Here is a 22,358-nt window from a genome sequence, read left to right as displayed (position 1 = left end):
GGCATTGTGGCTTTACTCTTTTACCACCCCAGAATGCATTTCCTCAGCAGTGGGGCTAACTGATAAGCATGCATAAGGTTTGCAGGATTTTGTCTTTCTGTACATCTATGTGTCCATCCATAAACCTGCTGTCTGTGTAACCCTGCATGTGTGTTCTCTCACTACAAGTGTGCTATGCATGTCTGTGTTCTGTGTACGTGAGTGAGCTACTTTGATGAGTTCATGTGTTCTCATAGGGGCCTGTATAACTTTTAATCTATGTACATGGATGACTACATTTCTGGTAGTCTGTTTGCATGACTACCAGTGGTCTGTGTACATGGCTCTCTTTAGGTGTGTGTGCATCGGTACCTGTATGTCTGATGGACAATTAGGATAGTGTCTATATGTTGCTTTGTTTGTGCACTAATGCCACTAAGGCCTTCATTCCGATGGGCTGTTAAAAATGGTTATCGGCTCCATCGAAATTATGATATCTGTGGAAACACAGCAGATCTCTTAATGTTCAGTTGAATATTTAAGCTGTTAAAAGTAAAAAGCTGCCTTGTAAAAGGAGCTGAATTCTCCGGGTAAAGACCTCCCAGGTGGACTTTACCTGGAGAATTCAGCTGCTTTTACAAGGCAGTCCAAAAATGAGTACAAAATGAGGAGTTACCTCTGTAGAATGGGGAACATCGTTGAAAACACAGTGAAAACACCGCGATGCCTTTACAACGATGCCATTACAACGCAAGTCGTTACTACGACTTGCGCTGGATGGCGCTGTTGTATAAGGAATATTGCAATTTTATATTCCAACACCTTCCCTACTGTTACGTGGACTGGTGTTGGAATATAAAATTATAATATTCCACAATCCACGCCCTACAACGCAAGTCGTTGTAACGACTTGCGTTGTAATGGCAGCGTTGTTATGTACCACGATCTAAAAGATCGCGTTGTACTGACATACATCCCTGTAGAATCGAACCCTGAAATACCGGTTTTATTTTCTCCTGTTAATGCCTCATTTATTAGTGTACCCTCAGGGTCCAGGTCATAATAAACTGGATTTTCATCACCCCCGGATCTCCCAGTACCCCTGGCCTTAAGTGTTTTGCTCTGTGCGTGTCTGAGTGTTTGTTGTACTGCAGGCTAAGCACTTCTACTTATGATCTAGGTCAATGTGTGTCTGGAAGTTGTTGTCTAAGCACGTGCAGTATGTAAAAGCCAAACCTATCAGCCTTAGCAGTACTTGGCATGAAATGTTACTATTAACTTTATGCATATAGCATTAAATTAGAGCATAGGTCTCCTAAACTTGGGGTGTGCAGTGCTGCAAATAATGTTCTTTTTACAGCTTATAAAACTTTTTAAAAAACACTGATCTCTTTATGAAGTTTTAGAAAAACCAAATAACAGGGTAAAGCCTCTGCTCAGATAGGTTTATAGGAATTGGGAGGCTTGTTCTGAAAAGGAAAAACAAATGCTGAGTGGACCAAAAATAAAATGACCAATTACAAACTTCCATCCATCTTACCGCCAGAAATGGATCCCTAAATATGGTATGTGAACCTCTGCCAAAAGAGCAGAGGTGAGAACTTCTTGTGACCTGGTTGCTGGCTGGCTATCAACCAAAGTATGTGTAATTCCTACCCGGTTTCAGCTTCACAATGTCTTTTTTTCCTAGCGCACTATTTATTAGTACCTTTCTTAGGCCTGTCAGGACAGAATTAACTGTTTTCTTCTTGCACTCAGGTTGAAAATGAGTACGGGAGCTACTTTCAATGTGATTATGATTATCTACGACATCTGCGGACGCTGTTCCGGTTCCACCTGGGGGAACGGGCAGTGCTGTTTACAACTGATGGAAACAGTGACCAAGACTTGAGATGTGGCTCTATTCTGGGCTTGTATGCTACTGTGGATTTTGGGCCAGGTGAGACTCTTTCTGAGCCTATTCAAATAATGTTTTTTATTTCTTAGTAGAATGTAGGAGAAGAAAACTGATAGAAAGCTGTTATGCACTGCTGCAGTGCGTTGTTAGAATGTCTGCGAGGTGGTCATAGACACTAGTGCAGCACAACATTATTTGTGGCTGTTGTGTTGTATTAGGTTAAATGATAGACAAGTTTGAGATATTGTGCAGATTGAGAGATTTAGCCAAATTATTACGCCGAGATGAAGTCCTGTTACACCATTTTTCAACACTAGACGGAGAAGGGCTGCAGAATATTAATGTTTATTATGTTAGGGCCACGCTACGCTAAAAGAAAGTTCCAGTTTAATTTAAAAACAAGAAAATTTACTTATTTTTTACAAATAGCTTCAGTGTTTAGACATATTTTGAGATCTACAAGAGCAAGAAATTGTTCCTGATCCATTTCGGAGACTAAAACTAGAAAAAAAGGTGTGTGGCTGTATGTTTTCCTATTTATTGACTCTTGAAGCATTTGCGGCACCTATGCTTTAGCTTAAGATGTTTAAAGCTAAAGCGCTGGTGCCAACATTGCTGCAAAAGTAAACTAATGAAAAAGAAAATGGCAGAGGCATGCTTTTTTCCCTATTTATTTACTTTTGTTAGAATCGAGGCACCCAAAAGTAAAGAAATGGGGGGGGGGGGAAGGCGTACACTGAGTTCGGTGAGCAGTAAATACGAAAAGAAAGGTGCATCCGCCCTTGAAAAGCGTTGGGGAAGAGCATGTTCTGCCTGCAACAGCAGGCAGGTGAAAGTGCTTTAAGAAAATAGTGCTCACAGGCTGTAGAGTAACAACACATGTAACCGGGACAGTCCTCATGGGAGGTTACAACAGGAGTAAAAGAGGTACTAAGAAGGGACTACTAAGCCTATTTACGAATCAAAATCCACCATTTAGAAAGGACAGTAACAGGAGCCAATTTCCTATGCTAACAATATGCAACTTCACCTGAGATTCAGTAAATTGCCTAAGATTACTGCCAGTGCTTCGATAGAATGGCTGGCCACAGAGCACAGCTTGATATGTTCCCTCTGTCGTGAAATGAAAGATAATAAAATGGAGATCTTTATAATTGACCGGAAGCGGTTTTGTGCTGTTCCAGCAATGCTTGGCCTGCTTTACTAGGCAGCTTTCTTGCCCCTGGAACTAAGTCAAGAACCCTGGGGTCTGGTTTGACAACACAGCTTCATTTTAGATTCAGACTCAAACCATGGACCTCTTGCCTATTAACCCTATGTACTCTGAAGAAGCTTCTAACATTGCCGATAAACATGGTCAGGTGTTGGGTGCCTCAATATTATCCTACCGTGACTACTGCAGTGTCTCTTATCTCATTCCTTGGTCTGTTGGCCACTTAGATCAACAAGTTGCAGCTGACCTATGTGCTTTTCATGTTTAATCAGATCTCATCTGCTTACAGTTTAGTGTTCTGGCTCCTAGCTCAGCAGTGCATTCACTCTGATGCGCCGTGCTTAGTGAAAAAGACATAATCATGGCACTGGTCCCAAACTGTTCTCTGACCAGCTTACACCGAAAATTCGGCTTACTTTTGGCGGCAGATGGAAGCTTACTGCACACTTTTAATCCTAACACTTTGAAAGACTTTCAGATCCAAATGAAGTACTTGAATTTGAAAACTACAAAGAGTTTGGATGAGCCTATGATTCCCTGTGAAGTGAGGTGACGCACGCCCAGGGCATGGCTTGTGTTTGAGGAGTCATGCACTCAGGATGATTGGAGTCAAATATCCTGTGCCTAATACACAATCATTTGAAAATGGTTCTTTTTTTTTATAGCTAACCAGTGTAGATGTTTGAGTTTATCTGAGATGGAATCAAATTTGAGAGAGTTTAAAAATGGATCAAGCGGCTGCATGTTGAACATGCTGCAGTCTGCATATATTTTTGGAAGAACTCCCAATAAACATAATCAACAACGTGAAAGATTAGAAAATCTTTTTCACTTTCATTTTATGGGTTATAGACTACAACAGAAACAATTGTCGGAAAAGCTGGCCAAAGAGAATCTGACAGCAAATATGAACCCTGCAAAACTCCAATGTGTCTAACAGTCCCCAATCTTGCCTTCACCACTGCTTAGGTTTCTCAGTACCTTGTCTGAAAGTTTTACAAAGACGGCATGACTCCCTTATGAATAACCCAAACCAAGATGGTGATGTTCCTCTGTGCACCAACTCTGTTCCAAAACTAAGATGGCCTTGCATTACTTCTGAGGTATTGTAGGTAGAAACTGTTTGAGCAGCCTTGATGCTTTTAGGAGTGTTACACAGCTGTGCTTGCTCTGCTTACAGTGCTCGTTCACTCAAGGCCTCCTTGGTTCAGGTTGATTAAACACTTTTCAATGCTTTTCTGGCTTCCACGCCTTTCTACTGCATCATCTTGCATTCATGCTCATTATTTGCGGCAAACCCCTTCCTTGTCCATTTTGGATCTTTTTAACATGTTTTCAAATCCCGTTTTGTCTCAGAAAAACTAGCAATAAGTCTGGCGGAAGGAAAATGGTGTGCATTTCTTCAATATATGAAGAAAGATGATTTCTTTGGAGCACTTTACATGGGCACCTGCTCTAATACACATTCATGTTTTTGTAGGCACAGGGAGATTAAGTGGTTTGCCCTGAATTACAGGTTGTTGAGCCGATGGCAGACTCAAACCTGGTTCCCCACCTCCAAAGTCCGCAGCTCTGACTGTTACGCGACATACTTGCCATAGAAGTATTTTTGGAAATATGCACCAAATTTCGCGCTAGAGTTGATGAAATTACTGAGGTAAAAAACAGGCAAATTATGCAGTCTAATGCGTCTCATTTCTTGCCAATATTACCTCATTCTTTTGTCATTTTTAAATATGTGAACTCAGGGCACAGGTTTCACATCATTAGTCTGTCACATTTTCACACTGTCCAGCAAAGTATGACAGCATTTTTAGTAACGCTTTACCATTTGAGCTAGAAACTGTTTTTTTCGTTAAAATCTGAAAATTATGCAGTTGATGATTTATGTTGCAAGTGCTTCAGATCTATAATGATAGGATAAAAGCCGCAGCCTCTCAATCGCATGGCTGTGTTATGGGTTTGTCCGGCTGTTGACCTGCTGCTCAACACATAAGAATTGCAAGCACACTAAGTACCTAAACTCAGGCACCAGATTTGTGAACTGGTTTAGGAACTGTCTGAAAAATAAGAAATAAAAAACATGCATGATAACTATGTTAGGTCATATGATGACGATTGTGCCTCACTATATTTGGAAACAATGTGGCTGGTCTAAAACAAATCTTCCACCGTGGGAGGTAAAATGAAAAGTTGATAAGAGTTGAAACAGCGAAGTTGTTTTAAAAGCCTAGTCAATCTTGAGTTAAGTAGGGGATCCTTGAGTTGAAAGAGAAAATAAAAGTTATGTTCTTGATACTTATGTCACTGGTGGGTGAATTCTCGAATAAAGTATTGCGCCATCTCTGTAGAATACATCTGAAATAGCACGACTGCCTATAAAAGAGGAAGACCTTGTGGAAGAGAAAAGCCAAAATGTCTGCTTCAGTCATCACATGCCTGGAGATGGAATGGCTTATTTAAAATCTCAAGTACTCGTAGCCTCAGGGGTGCAAACTTCAGGGGTGTAAACAATGTAGAAGAACTGGGTATATATTGCAATGTTGTTGCGCTCTTGTAAAATGTTACAGCATGTGTATACAGACTTACCAGTAACATAAATGCATCTCTCACAAAAAGGGTGGTAAATGAATAGAACTGCCTTCCATCGGGAGTGCTGAAGCTCCATTGTGATTAAAACGAGCCCTGCAACGGAAAGTAGAGAACAATGAATACTATAAGAGGGCTGACAGAGCTGGAAATGTGTTTTAACATAAACTATAGTACTACTTTGCAAAGGGGAATGAGCAAATTTACCAGCCCCAGCACTTACCTGTGGTCAGTATATTTGTATTTGTACAACAGTAACAAGGATTTTTGAACTTGAAGGTGCTGTTCATGCAATCGTTTGATTACCAGTATATTGTGAAAATTACAATGTTGTATCTATGAATTTTTGTATTACTGATTGCAGGTTCCAATGTTACTGCATCCTTTATAACTCAGAGACGCAGTGAACCCAAAGGGCCATTGGTAAGGATAATTATTTTAACAATCTGCTCTAACACATGATGGTCACACCATTTAAAGAATTTGCATAATCTTCAATTTAGGAAAAGGGCATTTAGGACATTTATTTGCTGATCACCAATAATTGTTTTGGGATGTTTGACCCCAAACCACGTTTGTGGCATTTGTTTAATGTGCATGGTGCATATTTACATTCCGATCATTATTTTGCGCAGTAGCTGATATTTCAGATGGAATGCATTTCTCCTCTCGTCCCTGAACTTATTGGCCCACATTAATTTGTGTAACAGTGAATTAATTAATCTCGTTTGCTTATCATACATCTTTATTATTAATATTTTCATCTGAGCTGTGTTTGAACTGCTCCCAAAACAAAATAATAGAATTTCTGTTAGATAAAGCATTTACGTTCCGTGAGGAATCCCTTGTTCACCCTTGTATCAAATGGGTAAGAGTTGTCAGAGGATGGAAAGACTGTTCTCAAAGCATGCTGGTAGATGTAGTCATAGATAGTCTAAAAAAAAAAGGAGTTTCCTTGCATTTTCAGACCCAGCCCAGTGCTTGGTAACCTGTGACAAGTGTTAAATACTTCTGCAATCATAAGAAGGGTAAGGTTTTCATCAGGCAGCCTTTTCTTGCACTTGTAATGTTTATGGATAAGTTCCAAAACCGCTCCAAGGTGCAAACCCTTAGTAGCGTGGCACAAGCAGCAAAGTTTTCCTCAGGAAAAAATGCATGTAGCGCATGTAAAGCAAAACCAAAGCAACATTAATAAGTATGAACTAATTTATTTCCCCAAAAATAAATCTGATTAAAATGACACTAAAATGAAGATAACTGAATGTAGAGGCAAAAACTGTACATAAAGTTTTCCATTGGAAAAGATAGAGATCAAAAACCAATGTATGTCAAGGGGGTGCGGTTAACTAGGACCTGAGTGCCCGCCGAGGTCAACCAGTGAATGAATGACGTTGGAAAGAAGCTGTTTGTTCACACTGGTCAAATATTAAGGAGGACTGGGACATTGCCAAACTTTACAGCAGACTGCCGATGGAGAGAAGTGTGTCCTTGTTAAAAGTTTTACCTTTGGACTTTGAAACTTTCCTGGAGGAGTAAAATCTTCAGAGAGGCAAGGCTAGAAGAGGTCAGATACCTCTTTTGCATGATCCCTTAAATTGCTTTGAACGTTGCAGTCAAAAACGCCAAGTAGGGAAAACCTGGAAAGTATTGCCAGTGATGTTTTTTCTTTTTCATGCAGTTTTCACCTTCCAGAAATGAAACTGTTACAGTATTTATGAATGGTTGTGCTACTTTTTTCTTGGTGCTCCGCAATCTCCAAACTTTCATAGAGGCATTTTTGAAAAACAATAACAAATTGTGTAAAGACTTCCCAGAATCCTTAGTCTGGTCCCAGCCAAAGTATCCATGTCCAGCTGGTTGTTGATGCCTCTTTCATATGTAAGCAGCTTTTGTAGACTACAAGCTCTTCATCACGCCCCACTAAGAGTCAATCTAATAGACAAGAAGTCTCCATTGAACAGGACCGTTACCTACTTGTCTTTGTGGGTCAGCGAGAAGCTATCTGTATGTTCCCTTAGCTTAGAGCAATCTACCAATCCCAGAGATTCAAGATAAAGCCAGATGAATTTCTCCCCACAGTCCTCGATCAGACAGATAGAAATTCTTTCACCAAGTCTGCTATTAACTCATATTTGGATCTTAATAAGAGGGGGGATAACTCCGATCTAGTCCCCTGGGAGGCCCTGAAATGCACGATTAGGGGGGTGTGCATTATAATTCGATCAGCGATGAACGAAGACCATAATATGAAATTGGAAACCCTAGAGCTTGAAATATTGGACCTAGAAAGTAAACACCAGATAGACAGGGAGAACACAACACTGAATGCAATGGCTAACAAGAAGTATGAGTATAATAAAATAGTGAGTGAAAGGGCTGGAGTATGGTTGGACAGGAGACGGAGGTTTAAACTCTGTGAGTCAAATAAAGCGGGCAAGAGTCTGGCCGCGTACTTAAAATTAAAAGTTCAGAAGAACACAATCAATGTCATTAAGGACGCATCAGGGGATGCTCACTCAGAGCCAGATAAGATAGCGGAGATATTTAAAGACTTTTATGAAGCTTTATGTGCCAAAAACGCATCTGTGGAGGAGAACAAGATTCAGGAATACTTAAACGAATGTGACCTCCCAACGCTCTCATCTGAAGAGCAACTACGCCTTAATGCACCGATCACGACTACTGAAATAGAACAAGCGATTAAATCATTAAAGTGTGGAAAAGCCCCCGGCCCAGATGGGTTCACAGCTAAATTTTATAAAACCTTTCCCTCTTTGTTGGTGGAGCCTCTTCTCCACCTCTTTCGGGAAATAAATGACACAGGTGAAGTTAAAGGTACCCTGGCTGAGGCTATAATCGCAGTACTCCCAAAAGAGGTTAAGGATCCCTCCCTCCCGAAAAATTATAGGCCCATTTCCCTAATTAATCTTGACTGCAAACTTCTAGCTATGATCCTCTCGGCTCGCCTTCAACGAATACTACCCCAACTAATCCACCCTTCTCAAGCAGGGTTTCTAAAAAACAGACTGTCTAGTGATAATACTAGGGTACTAGCGCACGTTCTGGAGAAAGCGAAACTCCTGGACACACCCACTGCAGCAATAACATTAGACGCCGAAAAGGCTTTCGACAAAGTCGATTGGTCCTTCCTGGAAGCAGTTTTTCATAAATTCAACCTGGGGTAACATTCACGAAACTAGTAATGTCCCTCTATTCCTGTCCTATTGCAAAGGTTAGGGCAGGTGGCTCTTTCTCCTCCTCTTTACGGTTGCAACAGGGAACGAGACAAGGGTGCCCCCTCTCTCCTTCGTTGTTTCTGTTGGCGATTGAGCCTTTCCTTTACCACATAAGACATAATGATGCTATTGCCGGTATTCCATTTCAGGATTGTACTATAAAACTCACCGCGTATTCGGATGATGTGCTTATTATGTCGGAGAAAGCAGATGAGGCTATCCCCGCACTCATGGCTACCATCGATGAGTTGTCTCGGGTTACAACCTGAACAAGGATAAAACGGAGGTCAAACTCCTGAATAACATTGGTAATAGAGATATCCTAGGAAGCTCCGGTCTTACTTGGCAACCACATTGTTTTAAGTACCTAGGTCTTGATTTTGATAAAGATCTAATCTCCACCTTAAAAATCAATGAGGAACTAACCCTAAAAAAGATCTCCTCCTTATTGAACGGGTGGTCACCCAAGTTCCTTTCATGGTGGGGCAGGGCAGAAACCCTTAAAATGATGTCCAACCCGCTGGTGAATTATCTGGCCAGCATGCTCCCTATGACATTCACTGATGATTTCATCAACAAGGTGGATAAACTGTTTGGCGGATTCCTGTGGCAAGGCAAGAAAGCCAGGGTATCACTGAAAAAGCTGCAAGAGAAGGGTGGCCTGGTTCTTCCCTCGTTCAGGAATTACCAGACAGCATTCCTCTGCAAACAGGGAGCACAATGGCTGGTGGACTCCCCATCTTATGTTCCAATGTGGTTAAACATTGAGAAATCAATCATCGCTCATGCGCCTATACCGACCCTCCTTACCATCGATCTAGCTCACTTGCCTCACTCCAAGTACATTATGTTGAATACCAGGCGAGCTCTGTTAAGGCTCGACCAGACCCACAAAACTAACTTAACAATCAAAAAATCCACGTTTATGGCCCTTTGGAGAAACCCCTATTTTAAATCTGACGGCAAAACTCTCTATTGGGACTCATGGTCCAAGAAAGGCATTAACATGGTTACGGACCTCTATGAGGGGACACAGCCCCTTCCTTTCTCGACTCTACAGGCGACATATAACCTAACGCCCATGGACTTTTACCAGTTCTTGAAACTGAAAGCCATCATATCAAACCGCGGCCTGGCCCCTCACACACCTTGGCTTGTGACCCATTTACCACGTCTCATACATGCTGACCACTTCGTCTCTAAAGTGCATAAGCTTCTACTCCCTCTGCCCAGGAAATCCCACAGACAGGTTGAAGTCAAATGGGAATCAGAACCCAATTCTACGGGGGTGGGGTTTGACTGGGATATGGTCCCCAATCCTCTCCCAGACTAAATACATGTTATTAAACAGGACGTTCTGGACCCCAAATAGACTTTTTAGGTGCCACTTGAGAGATACCCCCACTTGTTGGAATTGTCAGACAGGGATTGGTGATCTCGCACATATGCTCTTTTACTGCCCCCTCTTGCGGACCTATTGGGGGAAGATCTTTGATTGCGTGCACCATGTTTTCAATGCAAATCCTGTTAGGGTATTTGTATACGATATATTGGGAGCCCTTGACCCACAATTACCAAACACACAGGATCGCCAACTCTTGGACTTGATGCTGACACTGGCGTGTAAGGTGATTTTATGCTAAATGGAAAAACACATCAGAAGTTAGCTTTAAAATCTGGCAGGATTGGCTCTCCTTCCTGAGAGGAGCGGATAATCCGGTGCTGCAATCTGCCACCTGGCGACCTTCCAGTAAGAGACTCTGGAAATCACTTGATATATCTTCCTTTCATTTTGATCCTCCGTGATGGAATACTTCATGCTGTATACACCCGTGACGGGCCTATTGACTGCGGAGTCCTGCACCTGACCTCATTATTAATAGCTTGGATTGTCATGTAACTGTACATTTTTGCACTTCTTTATTTTGTCTGTGTAATTATCCTCATGTAGTACTGCTTACAGGCAGCCCCAGAGAAGCGTGATTTGATTTTTCTTTTAGTTTTGTGTAGTGTCGTCGAGCAACGCATTTGATTCAATCTATGTATTTGAAGCCTTATTGTATTGTATTCTTTTTTTTATTTCACTTTTTTCCTCAAAAATGATTTGAATAAAAAAAAAAAAAGAAATTCTTTCACCAAATATCAGGCAGCTTTCTTCTTCTCTACGATTCCAGACATTCTAGCTTAATGTTCTACAGATGTTTTTATAAGGTGCACTCTGCTATGTTTCACAACATCTCTGTTGTCAAATCAAATAAAACTAAAGGTCTTTTAATTTCCCCACCTACATTTTAACACCGTGATCCAGTTTCTATTTAAGGGAGGTGTTTTAATGTTAAATGTATCCCAGAATCTTTTGTGTTACAAAAACAAAGGGGGTTCCCCTGTGTTTTTTTAACTTTTTTCTCCAGCTCTTCTCAAACCCAACCCAGTGCCAGCGCATGCCAGCTTTCCAAAGGATCAAAGAAAATCCCCACGTCACCAGGATACCTCAGCCCGCCCCCACTTCATGCTCACTGAAGCTATGCTGTGGCTGCAAGGTCCTTTCTACTCAAAGAGGGGAAGAGTCATAGCTGCTACTGACAGGGAGATGTGGCCTGAGTGTATTATATTGTTAATGAAATGAGAGTGCTTCAGTGTTAGGGCTTTTCTTCTTTTATAATTCCACTTTCATTTCTTTGCTTCTCCTCTTTTTATTACAACATTACTAAAGACAATGCAACCGCTCTCCATGCAGCCACGGCCGGCATGACTCGCAGGCAGGGGGTTCGCGCGGGGAGGGGGGTGAATTTAATAAAACTATTTTTTCTTAAAAACTAACCTTCACCTCTGGTCCCAGACTCCTGCGTCGCGTCTCCTGCTCTCTCTCTGCTCACAGGAAGCAGAAGCAGGCAGCCTCCCTCTCCTTCCCTAAGCTAATCACAATGCTGCAATTGCAGCCTTGTGATTGGCTAAGATGCCGTCCGTACAGGTGTCTATGCGGAGGCCGGTTTCTCCATGCAGGCTGCATGCAGCCTAGATGAAAAAAAAATGTTGAGTGCTCATGACAAGGGCCGACCAAACAGTAGGTGCCCATATCATTGGGCTAGCCACTCCTCCTGACTTGCCCACCCGCCCGCCACCAACGAGGCATGCCCTTTTTTTGCTTCTCGCACTGCGAGAAAGCAGTGGGATGATGCTCTGACGCCCACGTGGAGGAGCCTCACCTGTCTCCCAGCAGTGCCAACGGGTCACTTTGTTGCCACTCAGTTCATCTGCAGTGCGCTGCATCCCTTTCTGACCATTTCTTCTAAATACAGTAGACCATGATGGAATGCAGTTATCCATAGTGTATTATTCTTTGTTCGTTCCAAGATTCCCAACCCGTTGGTTCTAAATATGGTGGTCATGCTGGAATTTTAAAACAATAGACCATATGCAATACCTCTGCAAAACGGACACCCACTGCATTTCGTTATTGCAAACATTTGCCCGCCATGTTCGGACGACAGCAGTTTTTCTTTTTTTAATTGTATTCCGTTTATTCATCATGCATGTGTTGTTGAATTTGTCTGTGTTTTATTATCTCAGAGAGTGAATGCAAGATTCTGACCATCCAGTCATTTGGTTTCAAGATATTTTATTGTCCAGACCAGGCATGGCACTCAAAAGATCAGCCCACTTCCGCTGAAGAGTTATCAGGCTTCATTTCCTGGTTGTTCACAGACATTCTTTTGGTCCATGTTACCGTAAAACATATGGGATGACTCCTTAATTTGCACTTGATTTGTTAGAGTGCATATATCGTTGATGAAGGCTTTCTATTGATGGAATTGCACTTAGGAATGACAAAGAAAGCAAGTGGGGATTTGTTAGGCCTTTTTTTTTTTTTAAAACGTGAGGGAACCTTCGATGAAGCCAAAAGGCATTTTGCACAGGGCTTATGCTTTAAAATAGGGTGAGACAGCAACCCTAGTATTCCACCAGTACGTTGGGCCAAATTGCAAGAAAAGGCCCAGAAAGGGTTCTTGTTGTAATAGTGGAGAAGTAGCACTTCCCCAGCAAAATGCTGTTTTGCCTGCAGCACCTAAAATCCCTGACCCGTTTCTGTCTAAGCATATTGCCATGCTCCATGACCTAAAAGATATACAATTATTCTGTTTTCTCACTGAAGCAGTACATGCTGAGCAAACCTAAATTGGCAATATAAAACCAGCCTGTTTCTTCAGCAGGATCCGGGTGCATTAGGCTCTCCCCAAATCATCCCACTAACCACAATTCGAGTATCTATGGGCCTCCGATTACTCTTCAGATCGTTGAACTCTGGCAGCGCAAGATACTCCTGTGGTCTATGTGTCTGCAACCGCTTCTTGAGTTTGCATGCTTTGGTGCCACATTAATAGGTGCTTCCTAAAGGGATCCAATACACTGAATACATGTGCAAATGTGACTTTTCAAATGTTGACCGTTACAACAAGCATTTGCAATGCAATAGGTCTCGCATTATTTAAGTTTGAGCTATTATTATTGTAAATGGCAATGTTTTTTGCTTTATGCTATAGTTTTCTTATGTACATAAAAAGCTACATATAAAGTATTTGTTGTTAAAATTATTTATGCAGTATTTAAATTTGTTTGCATAAAAGATTACAAGAATATCTTAGCAAAAAAGTTAAACTTTTTAATGGTAATTGACTAAATGTCCATTTGTACATTTTAATTTCAAATAGGTAAGTGTAAACATCACAAATATATTGTGCAAACAGTGCAAAATATTTTAGCCATAAATATTTTTGTTTTACGAGGTAGTTTGTAAGAAAATGATTGTAAAAGGCAAACACTGTAATTAAAATGTAACATATAACAGTACAGTTATGGCTAGTAAACATACATTAGTAGTATAGTATAATTGTAAACAAGATGTAAATAAGACTACAGAAATTAGCATGAATTATCACTTTAATATCAACTTTACAAACATTTTGAAAACACGATCACAGCTGGTAATCATGCATTGGCTTGTTATTACAAGCATTTCATTTTAATAAATATTTCTGATTCCCAAAAACAAATATGACAGTCTCTCAAAATAATGGCTTTTCAGTTTTAGTTGTATCTTTGATCTCCATGTCATCAAGTACTCATGAATATTACTGCCCCATGGACAGAGTCTGGCTTTACATGTCTACATATCAACATCCAATTCCATGAACACCCATCGCATGCCAGGGATGACCATCACCGCTGGTGAAGAGAAGCACAATTGGGTCAAGAATGCCCACAATACGTTGTGGTCCCATTATACCAGGGATGGGCTCAATAATGCCAAAGATGCCAACATCATGCCAAGCATTGCTAGACTAAAAGTGGGAATAATTCTAACAGGGACACCACCAATAAATTAAGAAGGAACACCATTACGCTAAGGCAAGCATTACCGCCTTCGGGTAAAGTCCGCGCTATATAAAAATGCATAAATACATGAATAAAGAAATACCGCCTTCGGGTAAAGTCCGCGCTATATAAAAATGCATAAATACATAAATAAATAAATACCGCCTTCGGGTAAAGTCTGCGCTATATAAAAATGCATAATTAAATAAATAAATACATACCGCAAAACATCCTCGTTACTCTGCCGGCCTGCGACCAGGAAGTCAGGCAGGCCGGCGCGACACCCGGAAACAGGAAGTAGGAGGGCGGGAGCCTACCCCGCCTCCCACGGAAGAGCCGCGATTGGAGCCGTGTTGGGAGCAGGGAGCACCGGAGCAGGCAGGAGCCTACCCTGCGCCCCGGTGCCGAAGGAGGGAAGAAGAGTCCTGCTGCCGGGCCTTGCAGCTGAGGAGAGGAAGCCGGTGAGTGCGTTGCTGAGCGGCGGGCGGGCGGAGGGAGAGGAGCATGTAGGCGCGGGGGGGGGGCGGCCTGTGTATGTGTGTGTATGTGTGTGCGTGCGTGTGTGTATGTGTCTTGGAGTGCGTGTGTGTGACTGTGGGGGAGGGGGTGTGTGTGTGAGCGAGTGTCTGTCTGCGACGTGTGTGTGTGTGTGTGTGTGTGTCTGTGTCTGTGTCTGTGTGCATGCATGCATGCGCGGTAGGCTGGGAGGGCGGCGCATGCGCAGTAGGCTGGGAGGGCGGCGCAGGACGGAACGTGCGCGTTCGCGCAGCCAAATCCGACTGCTAAAAATCGTGCCAGTTTTGTGTCCCTCATTCCCCGGCATCAGCCGACTATAAGTCTCCGTCCCTGTTCCAGGGCGAGACCTAAAAAGGACCCTTTCTGGGCCTTTTCTTGTAATTTAGCGCCACCTACTGGTTGAATTTATTTATTTATTTACAGGTTTATATAGCGCTATGAATAAACTCCCGTAGGAGTATCTCCGCGCTGCAGACAACCGGTACATAAACTGACAATGAAGCAGAGATCTTAAAAAGTGCTGTAAAACTCCGATAAGCCTTCAGGTACTAATTAAAGTAAACTAAACAGAAAAGTTTTCAAATATTTTCTGAATTTGAGATGGTCATTACATTGCCTCAATGAGAGCGGGAGTGAGTTCCACAGGTTAGGACCTACAACAGAGAAAGCTCTGCCACCTTGCCTAGATTTAGTTATCTTAGGAACATTTAATAGCACCTGATCACTGGATCTAAGAGAACGCCCGTTGCACCTCTGGGGCACCTTATGTAATACAGCCCCTGGTGTTCAGGTTGCAAGACGAATGCCAACATCGGGATTCGTGGTTTGGACTGAATCGAGATGCAGACTGTCCTCAGCCCTGCAAAGTCTTTCAGTCACTCATTTATGACCACAATATGTAAATGACGTGCAAATCAGAGAACAGAATTCCTGTACACAACTAACCCTGGGCGGAGTTTGCGGAGTCGCACTACGCGGAGCTACAAGAAGAGCAATACTAGGGCTTTTGTCTCACCTCATTTTAAGAAAGCATCAGCCCGCAGTTATCCATGCCAGCTTCAAGGGAGGTAGGTGGGGGTCCGTCAGTATCCACATGTTCTTTGCGCCATGTAGTGTATAAGCCTGGGCGGTGAACTCCGATGCACTCGCGGAGTTCTGAAAAACTCTGCTTCGCGGAGTGGAGATTTTTTCCTCGCTTGGGTTCACCAACATCAAGTCCCGGCTACATTTTTCATTGTTCGCGATCGTCAACATCATCAAGTTGGCCGCATTGGAAAATAAACATCCCGGCGAGATTTCTCAATGCGGGGTGGACAGGTTTCTAATTGCGAGTGGTCGCATATGCTCGCAAGGAGTAACTGCTTGTTCGCGTTGAGAAAGCTGCCGCTCAAGTAAAAATCTACTCGAGCGATAGAAAGGAGAAAGAAGGGACCGCTTGCACTGTGCAAGGTGCCGTTCGCAATGATTGCACAATGCGGACAAGCATCCACACTGTGCAATCACCACGAACGGCATTTTTCTATGGAACTCCACCGCTTGCGGAGCGCTGCGCAGTGCGACTGTTTTTTTGCTCTTCTTGTAGCTCTGCGTAGTGCGACTCCGCAAACTCCGCCCAGGGTTAGTTGTGTACAGGAATTCTGTTCTCTGATTTGCACGTCATTTACATATTGTGGTCATAAATGAGTGACTGAAAGACTTTGCAGGGCTGAGGACAGTCTGCATCTCGATTCAGTCCAAACCACGAATCCCGATGTTGGCATTCGTCTTGCAACCTGAACACCAGGGGCTGTATTACATAAGGTGCCCCAGAGGTGCAACGGGCGTTTGCGCCCGCTTTACGTGACCCCGGGGTACTTTGGTATTATAGAAGGGGGCGCAGATGCTTGTGCATCCCCTTCTATAATACCAATAGCGCTGGCGCACTTAAAACGTCAGCGCTATCAACAGAGCGTGTTCCCTCATTTGCATAGGGGCATGACCTATGCAAATGAGGGAATTCCTTTGACTCTGCACCCGCGCCATATTACAGATGCTGGTGCAGAGTCAAAGAAGCCCCCAGAAGGCGCACTGACAGTGCACAATTTAAAAGGTGGTCCACTAACAGGGCGCCTTCTGACAGCAGCTCTCTGCAGGGGGGTAAAGGGGGTCCCATGGACTCCCCCAGACATCCCATTGCAGGCGGGTGCAGTCACTGACTGTACCAGCCTGCAAGTGTAACTCTAAGCCCCTTTGAAAGTGCAGGTGAGAGCCGCTTGCACTGTGAAAACTCGGAGCAGCTGCTCCATGTTTTCACATGAATGCTCTGCCCCCAAGGCAGCACGAGTTCGCAGCTGCCCCCAGGGCAGCGCATTACCATAATGGGGCGTATTGGCATTGTTTGCGCCCAGCGCACCTTTTCAAAGGTGTGGCAGGTGCAAAAAATGCCAGCACGTAATATGGCTGCTGTTATTTTAAAACATAAAATGAAATGTAATGTTCACATCGGACTCTCCGCTCAAGCCGATAGCAGTAATGATAGACGACTCGTGATCTATATGATCTACAAAGATGGATTCCACTTTTATCACATCTGGCAAGGTAATTTGATCAAATCAAATTCTGGGTGTATGTGATGACTCATTCGACTCTACCACATTGTGTGATCATATCGCCAACATTTTCTGTTCGAGCTTGGCTAGCCTCTTTCTGCTTGTTTCAATGATGTTGTGATAAATGAAGTTAAGATGACTTTCTATATTTCCATATCAACATATTTTGTTTGTTTTTCCTCATTCCAGGTAAATTCTGAGTTTTACACTGGATGGTTGGATCACTGGGGACAGCGCCATTCTGTTGTGTCTACACAAGCAGTTGTTCGATCTCTCGATGAAATCCTAGCACATGGAGCTAGTGTCAACATGTGAGTTTGTATACATAAACATTTTTTACAGATTTCATATATTGATGGTCATGTATAGTGTTAGATCTGGCGTCCTTGGCCTGGTTTCCCCCCAACTTTTACCCTTGCGACCTCCTGTTTTTGCTGGCTTCGTTTTTTCTGGCCTTTGGACTCTGGGCACTTTACTACTGCTAACCAGTGCTACAGTGCATGTGCTTTCTGCTTTAAACATGGTAGCATTTGCTTACCCCCTATTGACATATTTTATTTACTTAGAAGTCCCTAGTAAAGTGTTTTATATGTGCACAGGGCCTGTAACTTAAATACTACTAGTTGGCCTGCAGAACTGATTGTGACACCCACTTAAGCACCCCTTTAAACATGTCTCGGGCCTACCATTGTAAAACCTGTTTTTGCAGTGTTAATCTGCAATGTCAACATGTAAAAAAAACTTTTGCTAGGCCTAAACCTTCCTTTTCAATACATACAAGCAGGGCCACTGGAATTAGCGGCAGCAGAAGGCTAAATTATGCAGCCGGGTTGAGTAAATTATGCAGCAAGAAAAGCCAAATCATCCAGCAAAATGCTGTATAATATGTAATAGTATTACTTCATTAATTCGTCATTTGTAAACGTGGTGTCACTGGGCATTGTTTTCACCTCATTAGTACCAGTTTAACCCCTAAATATAGAAACAATAAACAGAAAAGTGACCAGTCCAGCTTTGCACAGGGCCTTCCAGCATGCTGCAATACCTGTTTTTTTTCATCTTTATTTCAGACTGCTTAGTATTACACTCATCGCATCATTTTCATAAAGTGTACAACACAGTCATTTTTTAGCTTATTTTCTACCCAACTTAACTCTGTCAGCTTTTAACCATTACAGCTTGATCCTTGTCATTTCGTATCTCAGAGTAGTAATATATTGAATTCACATTTGCTAAAAGGAAACATATTTGTAGTCCATACATGTCCAATATTCAGACATCATGATGCAGGGTTTCTTGTTCAACAAGCAGGACTAAAGTAAATAAGAATAAGCCTAACTCTTAAACTGTCCCTCTCCCTATAACCCTCCCACCCCACCCCCGTACGTCTCCTGATCAAACTAGTTCAAAGGGAATAACACTTCTCAACCTGTCTATTAAACCGATGAGGCCCACAATGAAGAGTCTTTAAAAGCAAAATCTGTGCGTTTGCGGGAGCTTGCGCCACCAGTCCTTCACGCCAACACTTCCAACCACCCATCCATTTTCACACTCCTTCTGTCTGTGACTGTAACAATTCCATCTCTTCCAGCTCCAACATCATAACTTCCCATTCTTGTGCAATCGGATGTTTCCATTGCCCTTTCCCCTCCTCCCGTCTCAAGACCGCTCCTTCCGCCTTACCCCATCTCAACAGATCAGATTGCCATGCTGCTATTCCAGGAGGTCTGGGGGACTTCCATCGCATTGTTAAGACTCTGATAGCTAATAATAGAGCCAAGTCTAGGAATTTCAATTGTGCCTTATGTTGTTTAGGACGTTTACGGTGCACACCAGACAATATAGAGCATCTACCGGCACCTGCAGGGCTGTGAGTGTACTGAGTATATGACATATTTCTCTCCAATAATTCCTTATTCGCGGGCAAGCCCTTAACATGTGAAGCATACCAGCCTACTATTCCTTACAGCGAGGGCAGCTGTAAAAGGGGAGTCTGGGAACATTCAATGTAGTCTGTGGGGGGTGAGGTGTGCCCTATGTAGTACCATAGCTTGGATACATTTAAATCTAACGTTAGTGGACACCTTTCTGGGGTGTTCGAGAATCACTTGCCAGGCACCATCCGATAATGCTTCCCCGGTGTCCTGTGCCCAGGTATCTCTGAGTGCAGTGAGTGGAGTAGCCACATGTTCTCTAATCCCCATGTAAAGCCAACGCACCAAATGGCCCCCGGTTCCCATATGGTAAAGTAGGTGAACTAATTCATGCTGTGCTGGTTTAGTCCTTTGTGGAGCCCATGTGTGTCTAATGTAGTGTGATACCGTAGCATGTAGCAAGTAGAATCTCTCGGGGCTCCCGTGGCTTGTAGAAAAGAGTCATGATCTAATAAAGTGTCATCCCCAAAAAATGCCCCCACGTTCTCCACCCCCGGCGTCTAACCAAGGCTGGAATCTACGTTGGTTGAGTGTACCCTGTGGCGTTGGAATACCCAACAACGGAATGTTCTCTGCAAATGGCACAGTTCCAGATGTATATGCTAGTGCCTTCCTCCAGCACGTCAGTCCTGTGCGCAGGAGAGGATGGCAGTCTGGTGGGATCCTAGTCTTGGGCAACAGCAAATGGAGCAGTTCTCCACGAGTTAATTGCTCCGCTGTAGAATTAATCTCATGTAAGTTTCTACCCGCTATCCACCGCGCCAACCACTGTAGCTGACTTGCGTAGTAATATCCGCGCAGGTCAGGTACCCTGAGGCCGCCTCTCTTAGTTCCAATTTGAAGCTTTCTGAGACTAATACGTCTCTGCCCAGACTCCTAAATAAGTGTAGTCCGTATCTTATTCAATGTAGTGAATATTTGTTTTGGTAGGACGACTGGCAAATTAACAAAGTAGTAGAGCATTCGGGGGAGCAGGACCATCTTTGAAACCACGATTCTACCCATGACGGATAAGGGCAAAGACGTCCAGAACCCTACACTGCCCCGGAAGCCAGCGATGGCCTTTTTAATATTGCCCTCAATTTGGTCTTCGGGAGTTCTATATACTTGTATACTCAGGTATTTGAATGGGGTCTGGGCTACTAGAATCTGGTATCTCCCCAACTGTAGGAGAGGGGGGTGTGGTAGATCTTTAAAATAAAAGCCAGTGGACTTTTGGGGGTTTATGGCAAGAACGGACACTACCTCGAAGCGGTTAAAGGTATCCGCTATACCCGAGTGGTCTTCTTCCGGATCGCGAAAGTATAACAAAATGTCATCTGCGTATATTGAAATCAAATTATGGGTCCCGCCAATCGAGAGACCCATCCGTTCCTCCCGAGCTTGAAGGGATATAGCCAATGTTGCCAGCATTAGAACAAACAGTATGGGCGATAAGGGGCAACCCTGCCGGGTGCCTCTGTATATTGGATAGCCACCCGAGATGTACCGACCAGTACGCGCTCGGGTCGAGGGGTCCGTGTATAGTAAGGGCAACCATTTTAGCAGTGAGTCTGGGAAACCAAAACACTGCAGCACCTCGAACATAAATGTCCAAGACAGAGAGTCGAACGCCTGCCTAAGGTCCAGCGCTATGCATCCGCCTGAGGAAGATCTTGCGGTATGGCTGCCATAAGGGCATGAAGTCTCCGTGTATTCTGTGACGTACTCCTAACTGGGAGGAAGCCGCACTGGTCCGGGTGTATCAGGGCATGGAGATGGGTTTGTATCCTTAAAGCAATTGCCTTACGAGGTATCTTGTACTCTGTTGAGAGCATTGATAAGGGCCTGTAGTTAGTCAGTTCTAGCGTATCCCTTCCCAGTTTCGGAATGGATGAGACTAGGGCTTGCATCGTCGATACCGGTAAGTGACCTACTTCATATGATGTTTTGTAGACTTTCTCGAGGATGGGCACCAGGGTGTCAGAGTATGTCTGATAAAACTCCTCTGGGAGCCCATCCATACCCGTAGTTTTGTTTCGGTTGAGGGACCTAATAGCAGCGCGAATGTCCCGTTGTGTAATGGGACCATCAACCTGCTCCTGATCGTCTTGTGATAGGACTGGGAACTGCAGGTCCCGAAGAAACTCCGCTAACCGATCTGAGGCCTCCGGAGGGAGAGGAGCATATAGTGCTTGCAGATGATCGTGGAATGCCCTATTGATTTCGGACTGCGTATGTACTATGGCACCCGACCCGTCGCGGATCTGCGTAATTACCGGAGGATCCGGTCTGTCCCTTACCAGTCGGCCAGTAAGGCTCCCAACTTGTCAGCTTCGGCGTGTTGACGGCGTAGGTAGTCTTTATAGTCAATGGTTCTCAAAGTTTCTAAGAACTCTGCGTGCTCTATATTCCCTGCTTGCAGTTCACCCTTCTTCTCAGGGTCTACACTTGCCTCCCCCTCTAGTTTTTTCAATCTGCTCATAGCTTCACAAAGTCTCCTATGAATTTCTTGTCTGGCCCCCACTAGTTGACCAATAGCGGCTCCTCGCACCACTACCTTCATAGCATCCCATACCACCAAGTTAGATGTCGCAGAGTCCCAGTTCTCAAGAAAATAATTGTTTAAGGTGTCAGACAGGAACGTACAAAACGGGCCATCCTCTAGAAGCAATGGATTAAGTCTCCAGGTGGGCACCGGAGACGGCACTTTGCCCCATAGGAGGCCAAGAGTCAGAGGCCTATGATCAGAGAAAGCTTTGGCCAAGTATTGAGAAGTGCTAATCTTGGCAACTAGGGATCTGGAACACAGGAACCTATCCAAGCGTGTGTGTAGGTTATGTACTGGGGAATAATAAGAATACTCTTGATGGACCAGATTAAGCGTGCGCCACGTATCCACCAGTCCCCAGCCCTCAGCCAGACCCTAAACGTCTCAGCCATTTTGGTCACTCCAGCCAGCTGGAGAGGAGGGTGCGACCTATCTAAGCCCACATCCATCACCATGTTCCGGTCACCGCCCAGAATCCAGGGGGATATCCACCCATTCAGATA

The 22,358-nt window shown here is 43.6% G+C and overlaps 1 protein-coding gene across 2 annotated transcripts in view; it reads left to right on the top strand.

The window, feature by feature from the left end:
• The window catches only part of GLB1 (galactosidase beta 1), a 316,597-nt gene that overhangs the window by 91,826 nt on the left and 202,413 nt on the right, over nt 1-22,358 (top strand). For both annotated transcript variants that reach the window (XM_078688334.1, XM_078688335.1), the window contains exons 6-8: nt 1,738-1,918; nt 6,043-6,101; nt 17,581-17,702. In XM_078688334.1, the coding sequence (XP_078544460.1) occupies nt 1,738-1,918; nt 6,043-6,101; nt 17,581-17,702 (362 nt within the window). The remainder of the gene's footprint in view (nt 1-1,737; nt 1,919-6,042; nt 6,102-17,580; nt 17,703-22,358) is intronic.

This window comes from Lissotriton helveticus, chromosome 4_1, assembly GCF_964261635.1.
Source record: "Lissotriton helveticus chromosome 4_1, aLisHel1.1, whole genome shotgun sequence".
Lineage (NCBI taxonomy): Eukaryota > Metazoa > Chordata > Amphibia > Caudata > Salamandridae > Lissotriton > Lissotriton helveticus.
Note: the sequence above shows the minus strand (reverse complement) of the source record. Positions and strands in the feature narration are given on the sequence as shown.